We start from the raw sequence: 13560 nt of genomic DNA on the forward strand, positions 1-13560 counted from the left end.
CCTTGAGCCCGCCCCTCGAAGCGCACCTCCTTCCCCGGTTCCGGGACTTGGAAATGGGAGGCTCCTTACGCTGGACCCGACCCCTTGGCACCACGGCCCGGGGCCCCGCCCCCTTCAGGCCGGGACGCTGTTTGCCACGCCCCCTTGGAATACTCCTGAGCCCCGCCTCTTTCGTGTTGCCTAAACCCGTGGCTCCGCCTCCCTCCTAAACATGAGACTCCGCCTTTCAGCCACCCAGGGTCACTTGTACCCGACTACCTCCGAAGGGAGCAGACGCTGTGGCCCCTCCACATCCGGCCGAAGCTCTTGGCTCCGCCTACATCCGCACAGAGACCTTCAGTAATCGACTACCTCCGAAGAAAACCGAAGCTTGTGGCCCCGCCTCCAAACCGCCTCCAGACTCTGTCCCAAGGAACCTGAAGCGGAGGCTCCACCTCATTCCGAACGCTGAGCTCCAGGCCCCGCCTCTTTCCCAGGTTCGGTCGCTTCCCTCCGTGCCCGAAGCTTCTGGCCCCACCGCTTTCCGAGCCCGAAGCCCCGCCCCTTTGCATGCTCGCAGCTCGGTAGAACCGAGTCCGTGTCCAGCTGCCGACTCGAGCTCCCTGTGCCCAGTCCGGGCTCCTTCCCTGCTCAGCCCGGAGCCTGCCGGGCGCTGCACAGCCGGCCCCGGACCGCGCAGCCCAGCCGGCGCCCCGAAAGAGGCTGGGGACGCGGAGGCGTGCTGGGCGGGGTAGGCGTGGCGGACCCGCGGTGGCCCGCGGGCCAGGACTGCTCGGCTGCTTCCTGCCCGGCGGGCGGCGCGGAGCCGCGGGCCCAGGTGGGTCCGCCACGCCTGGGCCGGGGTGCGGTGGGCGCGGAGTGCGGAGGCGACCCGGAGACCGGGAGGGGTCTGGACAGTGTGGGGTCGCTGCGGATCGGCGGGCTGATGAGGTGCGGGGGCGGTGCCGGGAGCGCGGCCGAGCTCCCGGGTGGCGTAACCGCCTGTGGCTTTGCCCGGAGCGGATCTGACCCCGCGCTTGGTGCGCGCAACGGGAGTGGGGCTCGGGAGCGGGCCCGCTCTCTGGGTTTCAGACGGGAGAAGGAACCGGAGCTCCGAAAGAGGTGGAGGCTGGAGGCCTGGGCTCCTCTGAGGCCCTCTCGGAGAGGGGCAGGGGGACTGGAGAGAAGGGTTCTCAAAGAGGGAGAGGCTGGGGGATAAGAAGAGAGGAGCTGGATTGCTGGATACTCGAAGGAGGAGGGGGCCGGGAGGTTTGGATTCCTGGGTTCTCAAAGGAGAAGAGAGCTGGGGGCCTGCGTTCTCAAAAGAGGGGTTCTGTGGGTGGCTTCCTGTATCCTCGAAGGAGGAAGGGCCTGGAGGTCGGGATTCCTGTGTTGTCAGAGGAGAGGAGCTGAGGGTAGGACTCCTTGATCCTCGACAACTGGGGACTGGGGGGGGGGTGGATTCTTGAATCCTCGAAGGGGGAGGGGCTGGGGGCCCGGACTCCTGGGTTCTCACTGGGAACCTCTGCCCCTCCCCCAGAACATGTCTCCTGAAGAATGGACATATCTAGTGGTTCTTCTTATCTCTATCCCCATCGGCTTCCTCTTTAAGAAGGCTGGTGAGTCAGGTTCCCTCCCCAGTGGAAAATAAACGGGGGGGGGGCCCGGGCTGGGGACCCCTGGAAGGTTCCACGCTTATGCTGTGCCTTCTCCCTGCAGGACCTGGGCTGAAGAGATGGGGGGCAGCAGCTGTGGGCCTAGGGCTCACCTTGTTCACCTGTGGTCCCCACACTTTGCATTCTCTGGTCACCATCCTTGGGACGTGGGCGCTCATTCAGGCCCAGCCCTGGTGAGGATTTGGTCGGGGGAGGAGGGGGAGATGGAGGGGGTGGAGGAAGCGACCTGTTTCCCCTTGGGGTCTTTCTCTGTCTCCACCTCCGGATGTCTCCTGTTTATCTCTAGATTCTTTGTGTCATTTGTCTGGTCTGTTTTTCTTCCTCTCCTGCCTTTTTCTGGGTCTTTGTCCCTGTGTGTTTGTCCTGGTCCTTTACATCCATGTCGTGGATTCAGGAGAGAGGAGGACGTTACTAGTCTGCTGGCCCTGCCACCGTTGGTATTGGTATTCTCTCTCTCTCTCTCTCTCTGTTTCTCCCTCCCTCTTTCTCTCTCCACCTCCCCTCTCTCCCTCTCCCTTCCTCCTCCCTCCCTCCCTCCCTCCCAGAAAAAATGGAGGATTGAAGGGTCTTCACCCTGAAGCCTCTCTTAACCCCCTTCTCATTTTCTTCTCTGTTGCTGCACATTTCTGTGTGGCTGTTTCAGTCATGCTCATTCCATACCCCCCGCCCCTCATTTTCTGTCTCTGAAGGTGGGGAGGTGGGGAAGGATTTGTAGCTGGAATCTAGGGGCGGCTGAGGCAAGATGTCCTGCACCCCTGCACCTAGCACAGCACGCCTCTTGCCTTTGCCCAGCTCCTGCCACGCCCTGGCCCTAGCCTGGACCTTCTCATATCTGCTCTTCTTCCGAGCGCTCAGCCTCCTGGGCCTGCCCACTCCCACACCCTTCACCAATGCCGTCCAGCTGCTGCTGACACTGAAGGTCAGACTCCCCTCCAGCCCTCGCTGTATGCCAGTTAACCACCCCAACTTTACCTTCTCCCAGCCACTCCCGTGGGAGGCAGAGGAAGGGGGATGGTCTCTCCCACACACCCCGCCGGGGGCGGGGCTTCACCTCTCAGCTCTTCCCCGAGGTAAAGAAGTATCCAAAGTTGCGTAACTGTGGGTGCTGAGTGGTGGCTGAGCTAAAGTGCATCTTTGTAGCAAGCCATTTTGCAAAGGACAGCCAGCTCTGGGGAGGTAGCACTTAGTTAAGGACACAAAACCAGGACACCACGTCCGGCTCTCCATGACCTGGGAAGATGGGTGAAAACAGATTCCCAGGCCCCACCCCCGGCGGGAACGTAAAGTCGTGCGTTCCTACTATGTGCTACGTATCAGTGAACAGAATGGTCATGTGAGGTGGTGAATGAGGTTTCCTCAGCATCCTGTGTTCCCAGCGGGAGCTGGAGAAAGAGCCTTTCAGGACATAGGGACCAGCGTGTGTGGAAGGGGGCAGGCTGAGTCCCATCAGCAGTGGACGAGCCACATGGACCGTCCATCAGGAGCGGGAAAGAGCACAGGCAGCCCAGGCCAAACCATGCAGGGCCCCGTTGGCTAAGGTGAGGGGTCCCGACTTCTTCCTGTGAGGGCCCAAGATCCACTGCAAGAGGTTTTTTGATTTGTTGCCAGAAGAGGTGGTGTGACCAGATTCACAGGTTTAAACATCCTTCCTCCCGATGCTGCGCGAGTTGAAGCAGAAAGGGCAAGATGGGGTGACGTGGGACTCTTTTATCGAAGTCCAGCTGACAAACAGTGGTGGCTTGATGCAGGCCTGTAGGGAGGTCAGTCAGGGCCCCACCAGGAAGCCCGGCATTTAGGAGAAATTGAGGGCAGGGTGGGGAGAGGTCCTGGGCCCCAGGGCACGAGAGGAGGGGCAGGTAGTGGAGCTGGGAAGGAAAAAGACTTGGGTAGAGCCCCCCAATTCAAGAAGGTTATCAAGGGTCACGGCCAGCCCAAGGTGATCTTATCAATACAAGGGAATAAAAACCCAAGCCTCACTCCTGCCTTCCTCCATCTCTGCCTGGGGCTCTGTGCCAACTAAACCCAGGGGGAAGCTGGGAGACACAGGCCTGTGGAAGTTGAGCTGGCCTGGGGTCTGTGCGGAGAAGGGTAGAGAGCGGATCTGAAGAAGGAGCCCGAACATATTCAGCCCAGTGGTGGAGGCAAAGCGAGAGGGACAGACTCCAGAGACTTAAGGGATTCGATTCGGGGAGTGAGGAAGGTTTCCAGCCTAAGCAATTAATTGGATGGTGGTGGTATTTGCTGATGGCAGAGACTAGAAGAAGACCCACTTTGGGGAGAGGCTAATACCGTGTTCTACCTTGGATGTGTTCAATTCGAGGTGCCTGGAAGATACCAAGTATTAATGACAAGAGGTAGCTTTTTTCTTTTTTTTTTTTTGATCTCGCCACATGGCTTGTGGGATCTTAGTTCCCCGACCAGGGATCATCAAACCTGGGCCCCAGCAGTGAAAGCGCGAGTCCTAACCCCTGGACCGCCAGGGAATTCCCTAGAGGCAGCTTGATGACCAGGCTTGGGGCTTGGAGGAGAAGTCCCACCGGGTTACACTGTGGGTGGTATCTGAAGTCACAAACTGCAGGAGAACCCAGAAAGATGGAACTCAGAGAAAAAAGACAGAGGGGTCCAGGAGTGAGCCCTGCGAGAGTCACCAAGAAGCCCTTGCTCACGACTAGATGCCCAGAGCTGCCCGTGGAGTAGAGCCTCAGCGCCCATCTGCGCGGGGCTGCAGCAGCTGTTGGCTGCCCAGAGAGGCAGTGAAAGGGAGGTGGGTGAGAGGAAGCCCGGGTCTGACCTGTCCTTCCCTACACCCCTTCCTCCCAGCTGGTGAGTCTGGCCAGTGAAGTACAGGACCTGCACGTGGCCCAGAGGAAGGAAATGGCCTCAGGCTTCAGCAAGGGGCCCAGCCTGGGGCTGCTGCCTGACGTTCCCTCTCTGATGGAGACGCTCAGCTACAGCTACTGCTACGTGGGAATCATGACAGGTGAGCGTGCCCGCCCCGCAGGCCTGCCTCCGCAGCTCCTCAACCTCTGTCTCCATCCTCTGCCTGTTCCATGTTCCCACATTCCATTCCAGCATCTGCTGCTCTGAGGGTGAGCATCTATGCCCGAGTCCATGTCTGACTCTCCCGCCTGGTCCCAGGGCCCCTCCAGAGTAGAGACAGACTGTTCTCAGCCTCAGTGATTCCTTATAACTTTTGGGGAGCAAACAGGAGATAAAGGAGAAAGATCTACATCACCCTAACATTTCTGCTGCCCGGGCAACGAGCATTCACAGGTTATGATCCCAGTTTTAGTTTCAGAAAATATTTTTCACTAATGTTGACCTCTTAGAAGGTGTTCATTTTCATAGCAACTGTATTGAGCTATGATTACCACATTCACCTACTTGTAACCACATCCAGCTTGCTGGGTTTTAGTCTGTTCACAGAGTTGTGCAACCATCAGTGCCATGTAATTTCGTCAAAACCCTGTACAAAGAGCCGTCGTCTCTCAAACCTCCGTCTGCCCCCATTCCCTGGAAACCACTAATTGACTTTCTATCTCTATATATCTGCCTATCCTGAACATTTATAAGTGGAATCATACAGTGTGTGGTCTTCTGTGACGTGTAAGACGTTTAACACTTCTGTTAACCCCACTCTGCTCCCTCCCTAGGCCAAGAACAGTCTTCTCTTTTCCAACACTGCCCCTCTGCAGCCCCTCCCTGCTCAGTGGCCAGAGGGGTCTCATGAAAAGGCATAATGATAATCCAGCACTTCCCTGGTGGGAGAGCCAATACTGGTTTCCTAGCGCTTAGAACAAAACTCAAAGTCCTCATCAGATCCCCCAGGGGTCCCGCCCCTGCCACCCTCTCATTTCTTCTCACACCACTCTTCCTCTGCACATGCACTGCTGCACTTCCTGTCACTCCTTCATACCCAGCTCACCCCCAACCCCATCCCTCCAGGTCCGGTCTGTCTGTCTCCATCTGTCTCCGTGTCTCAATACCCCTCATTCTCAGGCTCTGTGTCCCTTTCCATAAGTGCCTGTCCCTCTTTATTTCCTGCCGAGTCCCTTGTTCTCCCCTTTCTCCGCTTCCTTGTCCCTTTCTCTCTGGGTTTCATACCCCCACTCCCCTCTCTGCTTCTCTCTCTCCTTCCTCTCTCCCTGGTCCACCTCAGCTCCCGAATCTCTGGTCCATCTTCCCCGTCCCCCAACCCCGCCCCGAGACTGGAGCTCTCCCCGCCCCCCACGTGTACCGTGTCTGACCAGCTGCCCTGCCTCCCGCCGCAGGCCCGTTCTTCCGCTACCGCACGTACCTGGACTGGCTGGAGCAGCCCTTCCCCGGGGCCGTGCCCAGCCTGCGGCCCCTGCTGCGGCGCGCCTGGCCGGCCCCGCTCTTCGGCCTGCTCTTCCTGCTCTCCTCCCACCTGTTCCCGCTGGAGGCCGTGCGTGAGGACGCCTTCTACGCCCGCCCGCTGCCCGCCCGCCTCTTCTACATGATCCCCGTCTTCTTCGCCTTCCGCATGCGCTTCTACGTGGCCTGGATTGCCGCCGAGTGCGGCTGCATTGCCGCCGGCTTCGGGGCCTACCCCGTGGCCGCCAAAGCCCGGGCCGGGGGCGGCCCCACCCTCCAATGCCCACCCCCCAGCAGGTCAGGCGGCGGGAGGGAGGTGTCCCAAGACCCGGCAGGCCCAATCACCGCGGGCTGGCCCTGCCCCTAGCAGGGAGGAGAGCGGGGAGCAGGGGGGGGCAGGTCTCCCACCTGTTGTCAGCAGAGTGTCGCCCTCAGCCACCACAGCCCGCCTTCCCCTGTCCTAAGGAAACAGTAGTCCTGATACGTACGGATTGCCCCCTGTTGCTAGCGCTTGTCCCCCCTTGGGGTGGTGAATTGCTCTCTGTTGCTAGGAAAAGGAAGGTGTTACAGCAGTCACACGCTGTCCCTCTGTTGCCGTGGAAGCGACACCCCAGTAACCCAGTTGTTCCTGGTTGCTCAGGGTGCCATCGTTGGGCAGTGAGGAGTAGCCCTTTGTTGCTAGGGAGAACATTCCCTAGCAACAGCACTGCCCCTTCCTGCCAGAAAGCTGCTCTTTGTTGCTACGGAAACGGCATCCCCTAAACTGCCCCCTTGTTGCTGGGAGCGAGCACGCCCCTCCCCATGGGATGTCGTCACATAACAGCCTGCTGTTGCCCTCTTTTTCTATGGAAATGGCATCCTTGACCTTGCTGTCCTCTAGCAGAGGGGACACCATTCCTAGCAACTGCAAGTCGCCTTCCTACTGTTGCCCAGGAAATCCCCTGGTAACTATCAATTAACCTTGTTGCTGGCAAAACTAGCCCCCTAGCTCCTTCATCACTAGATAAGTCACACAGCTAGTAACTACAGACCCTTGTTGCTAAGGATATGTTGCTCCTGTGTTACTAGGGAAATGGCACTCCTAGCAACCAGGAATGGCCTGTCCCTCTGTCCCTAGCGGTCATGGTCAGCTTTCAGGCTGGGGCTGGGAAAGCAGCCCTTTGGTGTAAATTCTGAGCTGCTCCTTCTTACAAGGGTTGGGCAATCCCCTAGTAGTCACAAAGTGCCACCCATTGCAGGGGAGGTGGCCCCCCTGCAGAGTTCCTGCCACTGCCATAGGAGAAGGTATCCCCCAGAAGATGCCAAGCAGGAATTGAAGGCTTTTCTAAACCTTCTGGGCCCCGCCCCTAATGGATGCCCCCCTTCCATTATCGGAAGCTGCCAACAGTTCAGGTGGGCCGAGGATATCCCCCACTTCTGGGGGGGGGTTGGCACCAGTGACCCAGGAACCACTGTATTACTGGAGATGACCCTTATAGAACAATCCTGGGGACCAATAGCCAGAGAAGGCCCCTTCAGGAAGCTTTTCTAAACATCATAGGCCTTGTTGCTAAGGAATGCCCTTTCCCTAGCAACAGAGACCATCAAGGTGTCAGATGGGCCTAAAACATCTCCCTAGCAACCACGGACCACCTCATTGTTAGGGATGCTGCTTCCCTAACAACCGAAGTGTCCAACAATTTAGGATGGACTACTTGGAGGCTTCTCTGAATATGCTGAGCTTGGTTGCTAAGGAATGGCCTTTCCCTAGCATCTGAGACCATTGGCAGGTCAGGTTGCTAAGGACTCATAGCTTAGCAACCGTGGCCCTTCCAGACTTTTCCTGGCTGTTGCAGGCCCCCTTACCAAAGAGGAGAACCCTATTGCTGATGAACTGTGCACTTCCCAAAAACGCTCAGTCTCGGCTACCCTCCCCTGTTGCCCTAGCAAACGTGATAGCCAGAGAACTGTTGCCTGGCCAGGATCCCCTCCTTAGCATCCGGGGCTGGGACAGTAGCCAGAGTCAGGAGGGGGCCTGGCTGAGCTGCATGTCTGTCCCCCACCCTCATCCTCCCCCCCCACCCCCCCAGTCCGGAGAAAGCGGCTTCCACGGAGTACGACTATGAGACCATCCGCAACATCGATTGCTATGGCACAGACTTCTGCGTGCGCGTGCGGGATGGCATGCGGTACTGGAACATGACGGTGCAGTGGTGGCTGGCGCAGTACATCTACAAGAGCGCTCCCGCGCGCTCCTACGTCTTCAGGTGAGCCCAACTGTCTCGGAGGACGGCACAGAAGTACATCTCCCAGCTGCCCCTGGGGTCGCCAGCGTCTTCCCCCGCTGGGCCTCCACCCCTGAGGGTCATGGGAGTTGTAGTTTCTTGAGCCTTGCTCTGGCTCTGATTTGCGTTATTCTGGGGTCAATTCTTCCTCCTCTCTGGGCTTCCGTTTCTACCTCCTTAAAGTCAGCCCCGCTCCACAAATGCAATCCTGTGGACTCAGTAGCTAGACTTTCCGGAATCTTAACCCTGCTAGTTACTAAGAAACCTTAAGGAGTTAGTTGACCCCTGTTTCCTCAACTTTTTTAATTTCAAAAATTCCCATACATGCTTTTTTTTTTTAATTCCAAATGCTTACTTTAATTACCCTTGACTAAACCTCAAGAGATAACAGCCATTTACTTGGAGCCCAGCAAGATAAATTGCTTCAGCATACTGCAAGAGGAAGCCATTGAAATAATCACTCTGCTTTGTAAACCTTTATGTAACTTTTGGCTAGTAAACATAAAAATTTAAACAAACTGTGGGAGCAGGGGCCCCACCCAAACATAGACTGTAGAAATAAAAGAGGAAAAGGCAATCTCTCTCCCAAAAGCAAAATCAAACACAATTAACAATCCCCTAGCTCTTAAAGTTACCTCTTCTTTTTTTTTCTTAACATCTTTATTGAAGTATAATTGCTTTACAATGGTGTGTTAGTTTCTGCTGTATAACAAAGTGAATCAGCTATACATATACATATATCCCCATATCTCTTCCCTCTTGTGTCTCCCTCCCACCCTCCCCATATATGCATTTTTCCCCAGTTTTTTAAAATTGAAGTATAGTTGATTTACAATGATGTATTAGTTTCAGGTGTACAGCAAAGTGATTCAGTTATATATATATATATATATACACACACACACACACACACATACACACACACATACACACACACACATTAATTCTTTTATTTTTTTTTTTGGTCTCACTGAGCAGCTTGTGGGATCTTAGTTCCCCCACCAGGATTTGAACCCTGCCCTGGCAGTGAAAGCGCGGAGTCCTAATCACTGGACCACCAGTGGTTGCCTATCTATTCTTTTTCAGATTCTTTTCCCTTATAGGGTACTACAGAATATTTAGTATAGTTCCCTGTGCTATATAGTAGGTCCTGGTTGGTTATCTATTTTTTATATAGTAGTGTATATATGTTAATCCCAAACTCCTAATTTGTCCCCCCCGAACCCAGTTTCCTCAACTCTTAAATGGGGGTAATGCTGTTACCTGTTTCATAGGTTGATGTGAGGAATAAGTGAGATAAAGTGTGAAATGCACTTAATGTGAGGCCTGATTAGCTTGTATTATCCTTCGCTCATCTGATATTTCTTGAGTGGAGACTTTCTGTAAAGATAAGATAAACTTATCTTTACAACCTTAGGAAGTAGGAGCTCTCATCATCCCCATTTTAAAGATGAAGAGACCCAGGATCAGAGGTCTGATCTTAGGCAGCCTGCCGAGTGTCACCGGATGAGGTCAGGGTACATCATGACACGTTCTTACAATGAAGAAGTCAGTCATGGTGCCTCTGGAGCTAGACTTCCCGGGGTGTGTGATCTGATTTGTGACTTAAAGATCTGCTCCGACCTTGTGTGGGAACGGGCTGAGGTGGGGGAGGGGATCAGGCGATAAAGCAGGGACTGGCCCGGTGGGCATTGATGGTATCCTAGAGTAGGGACCAGTGGCCTAGAAGTGGATGCATTTGAGAGGTGGAGGTGGGAAACAGCCCGATGCCCAGGTGATGGGTTGTGCGTGATGGTAGGGCACAGAAGGGCTGTTTCCTGAGGAGGGGAAACTGGGCAGAAGGAAGTTTCAGGAGTGGGTAGGATGAGGAAGCTAGACTTGGGTTTAGTCTCCCTGACTTTGAGGTGACTGTTAGATTTCCAGCCGGGGTTGTTGGCTAGGCAGTTAGTTGTGTGATTCTGGTGCGTAATGCAAGGGTTGGTGTAAGAAGTGGACACCTGAGCGTCAGCAGGTGTGGATGATACTTAAAGCTCTGGGGCTGAGCCTCAGGTCGAAGCACAGAGTGCGCCTTCGTTTAGACCAGGGATTCTCAATGGGGGGGGAGCAATTGTGCTGCACCCCCAGGGGGCATTGGCAATGTCTGGAGACGCTTTTGTCATAATGGGGATGTGCTACTGGCATCTAGTGGGTGGAGGCCAGAGATGCGCTTAAACAATCTGCGCTGCACAGGACAGCACTCCACCTCCCCCCACTCCCCCCCCCCGAGAAATGATCCTGCCCCAGGTGTCTGTAGTGCCAAGATTGAGAAACCCTGGTGTAGACTAGGGACCAGGAGGAAGAGCCAGCACAGATGCAGCCAGTGACATAGGGGGACAATCAGCAAAGTATTCATTCCCAGAAGGAAGCCGAGAGAAGGAACGAGGAGGGGATTGTGCGTCTGCAGGTGCCAGGAGCTTCAGTGCGCTGAAGGCGAGTGTGACCACTGGGTGGGGCGTGATGGGAGGAAGCCCCCGGCAACCTTGACCGGAGGAGAGTGGAGGGCTGAAGTGAAAGCTGGATTGGAGAGGGTTCAAGAGAGGACGGAAGGGGGAGCCTAGACGATTCTTTGGAGAGTGTTCACTGTGGGGGGCAGGGGGGCAGCGAAGCAGGGAGAGAAGAGTAGGTGGCTGAACGGCCAAGAGCTCAGGTGTGCACACGTGGAGGTTACAGATGCCGGGCTTGCGCTGATGTGTGTCCTACCGTCAACTGCTTTCAGTTCTGCCGACCCAGAGCATTCTCTCTCCACCAGAGGTAGAAAAGAAAGAAAACAGTTTTGTGGACTTCCCCAGCGCTCCAGTGGTTAAGACTCCATGTTCCCACTGCCGGGGGTGTGGGTTCGATCCCTGTTCTGGGAACTATTATCCTGCATGTCTCGCGGCGTGGCCAAAAAATAGGAAAAAAAAAACCAAGTTATTGAATAAGCATTAAACCAGATTTCGAGGCATGGCTCAAGTAACCCACTGCTGAGATTACCAAGATTACCAAAAAAGCTCAGCCTTTTTTTTTTTTAACAGTTCATCGATCCATCCGTTTTATTTTTATTTTTATTTTTTTTAATTGGGGTATAGTTGATTTACAGTGTTGTGTTAGTTTCAGGTGTACTGCAAAGTGAATCTGTTACACATATATCCACTCTTTTTTTAGCTTCTTTTCCCAAATAGGCCATTACAGAGTACTGAGTAGAATCCCCTATGCTATACAGTAGGTCCTTATTAGTTGTCTGGAAATCTCACCCTTTTTGTCCTCTCCGTCGCCACTTAGAGCCCTTTACGTAGCGTGTTCTCAAGAGACACCGTAACTGGTCCTCGTGTCGGAGGACTCCACAAGTACTTTGCGTGCTCTCATGTTCATCCCAAGTTCACCTGGTGATGGGGGTAGCCACCCGTGCTAGTTAAGTGTCTTTATCTGAAGGAAGAATGAAACTCCTATCTCTGTGACCAGCAGGTGTTTACAGCTCGGAGCTGGTACCTAGGATAAACCCTCAGAGCTGCAGGGAGACAGGCTCTATCTCCCTCCACACCTAGGCTTCAAAGAGATGGCTCCCAGGCCCTCGAGAAGAGCATTCCTGACTGTAACACTTTCTAGAGGCCTACTTTACCATTTCAGAGATTTCCATCTGTATCCAAAGGATAACGGAAAGATGCTCAAACAGAAATAGCCTAAGAAAAGAGAAGGAGGAAAAGATCTTCCCTGTTGGCAACAGGGAAAATTCAACCTTTTTATGGACCCTTACACCCTCTGCCCTCCCCCCCACCCCCCCCCCGGAAAGGGTGGTCAGTGTCATTCTGTCATTAGGTTCTTTTTGCAGTTTTAACACCCTGATGTACCAGAGGAAAGCCTGATGCCCGTGGGCAGGAACTCAGGCCACAGTCCTTGGCAAACCTGCTCTGATTTGTGGGTTCTCTGTGGAAGTGGGGATCAGAGCCTAAATTTGTGGGTCTTCAGGGGATAGCATTTGGAGTCCTTAAGGAGAAGGGACCATGGCTGGAGATTTCTGAGTCTTCACGGGTCATGATTTATCTTCCTGGATCCTCAAAGAGGGAGTGGCTGGGGACCTGACTCCTGGGTCCTGAGGGAAGGTGTGTTGGGAGGGGGTTTCTGAGGAGCGAGTAGAGAGTCCCGGGCCTGAGGGGGGAGGGGCTGGGGGCCTGGGCCCCCGGGTCTCAGGGACTCCGGGTCCTGATTCCTAGCCCCTCCCCCAGGAGCGCCTGGACCATGTTACTGAGCGCCTACTGGCACGGCCTGCACCCTGGCTACTACCTGAGCTTCCTGACCATCCCGCTCTGCCTGGCAGCTGAGGGCCGGCTGGAGGCGGCCTTCCGGGGGCGGCTCAGCCCCAGGGGCCAGAAAGCCTGGGACTGGGTGCACTGGTTCCTGAAGATGCGGGCCTATGACTACATGTGCATGGGCTTTGTGCTGCTCTCGCTGGGCGAAACCCTGCGGTACTGGGCCTCCATCTACTTCTGCATCCACGTCCTGGCCCTGGCGGCCCTCGGGCTGGGGCTGGCTCTAGGTGGGGGCGGCCCCAGCCGGCGGAAGACCGCGCCCCCCGCCACCAGCCTTGCCTCAGGAAAGCTTCGGGAGGAGTAAGCTGTCACGACGCTCCCTCTGCCGTCGGTCCAGCCGCCAAGCTTCGGCCTGGGAATTCTGTGAAGCCTGCTGCTGTCTCCTTTCCCGGAAAGAGTCCTGAATATGGCAGGGGGCCTGGAGAGGATTCCCGCTTCCCCAGCTCAGCACCGCGCCTGGAAGAGCCTCCGCCCTGAGGACCCCAGATGATCAGTTTTCCCTCCTGTAAAATTCAAGACATGGTCCAGACAAGAATCTCCCTTTGTCCCTGCCCAGCGCCAGGTATTCAGAGAGAGCTGCGTTTTCCCCCAACAGCAGGGGCCGATGGGCGACCTGGTTTCTTGGGCAAATTTCCCTTCTTTGGCTCCAGCGTGGGGTTAGGAGCTTCAGGGCAGGCTCTGGGATTGGGGGACCTCTTTCTGGTCGCTTCCATTCTTGTCTCAGTAGGCCAGTACGGAGTATAACCCTCTTGGAACGGAGAAGCTGAGGCGCATGTGTGCAGGCCTTTGGACTATGGTTCTCATAGGTTCCATCTGAGCCACCTAAGGGTCCCAGCGCTCCTGTCACCCTCTTGTCATCCTTTGACCTAAGAGGCTCAGAATGTGTAAATCTCTCCTAATAAAGTGTCACACAAAGACTCTACGCGGGAATGTCTGTGGGTGATCAATGCGGGGGGACTCGTACCACCGCATCCCTCTGTG

At 55.3% G+C, this 13560-nt stretch overlaps 1 protein-coding gene across 4 annotated transcripts; it reads left to right on the forward strand.

The window, feature by feature from the left end:
- Positions 1–537: 537 nt before the first annotated feature.
- On the forward strand, positions 538–13501 carry MBOAT7 (membrane bound O-acyltransferase domain containing 7). 4 transcript variants are annotated; one of them, XM_060131264.1, is made up of 8 exons: positions 538–817; positions 1520–1598; positions 1699–1828; positions 2448–2574; positions 4476–4635; positions 5927–6287; positions 8060–8236; positions 12496–13501. In XM_060131264.1, exons 2-8 carry the CDS (start codon positions 1523–1525, stop codon positions 12881–12883), a joined length of 1419 nt encoding a protein of 472 aa, XP_059987247.1. In that variant the 5' UTR covers positions 538–817; positions 1520–1522; the 3' UTR covers positions 12884–13501. The 4 variants fall into 4 exon arrangements, with proteins under 4 accessions (XP_059987247.1, XP_059987249.1, XP_059987248.1 ...); XM_060131265.1 differs by lacking the exon at positions 538–817 and adding an exon at positions 854–930; XM_060131266.1 differs by lacking the exon at positions 2448–2574.
- The last annotated feature ends 59 nt before the right edge of the window (positions 13502–13560 follow it).

This window comes from Lagenorhynchus albirostris, chromosome 19 (genome assembly GCF_949774975.1).
Source record: "Lagenorhynchus albirostris chromosome 19, mLagAlb1.1, whole genome shotgun sequence".
NCBI lineage: Eukaryota > Metazoa > Chordata > Mammalia > Artiodactyla > Delphinidae > Lagenorhynchus > Lagenorhynchus albirostris.

Coding starts and splice junctions, on each gene's coding strand:
- MBOAT7 (XM_060131264.1), top strand. CDS start 1,523: ATGTCTCCTGAAGAATGGACATATCTAGTGGTTCTTCTTATCTCTATC. Junction 2,575..4,475: donor AGCTGCTGCTGACACTGAAG/GTCAGACTCCCC, acceptor CCTTCCTCCCAG/CTGGTGAGTCTGGCCAGTGA. Junction 4,636..5,926: donor CTACGTGGGAATCATGACAG/GTGAGCGTGCCC, acceptor CTCCCGCCGCAG/GCCCGTTCTTCCGCTACCGC.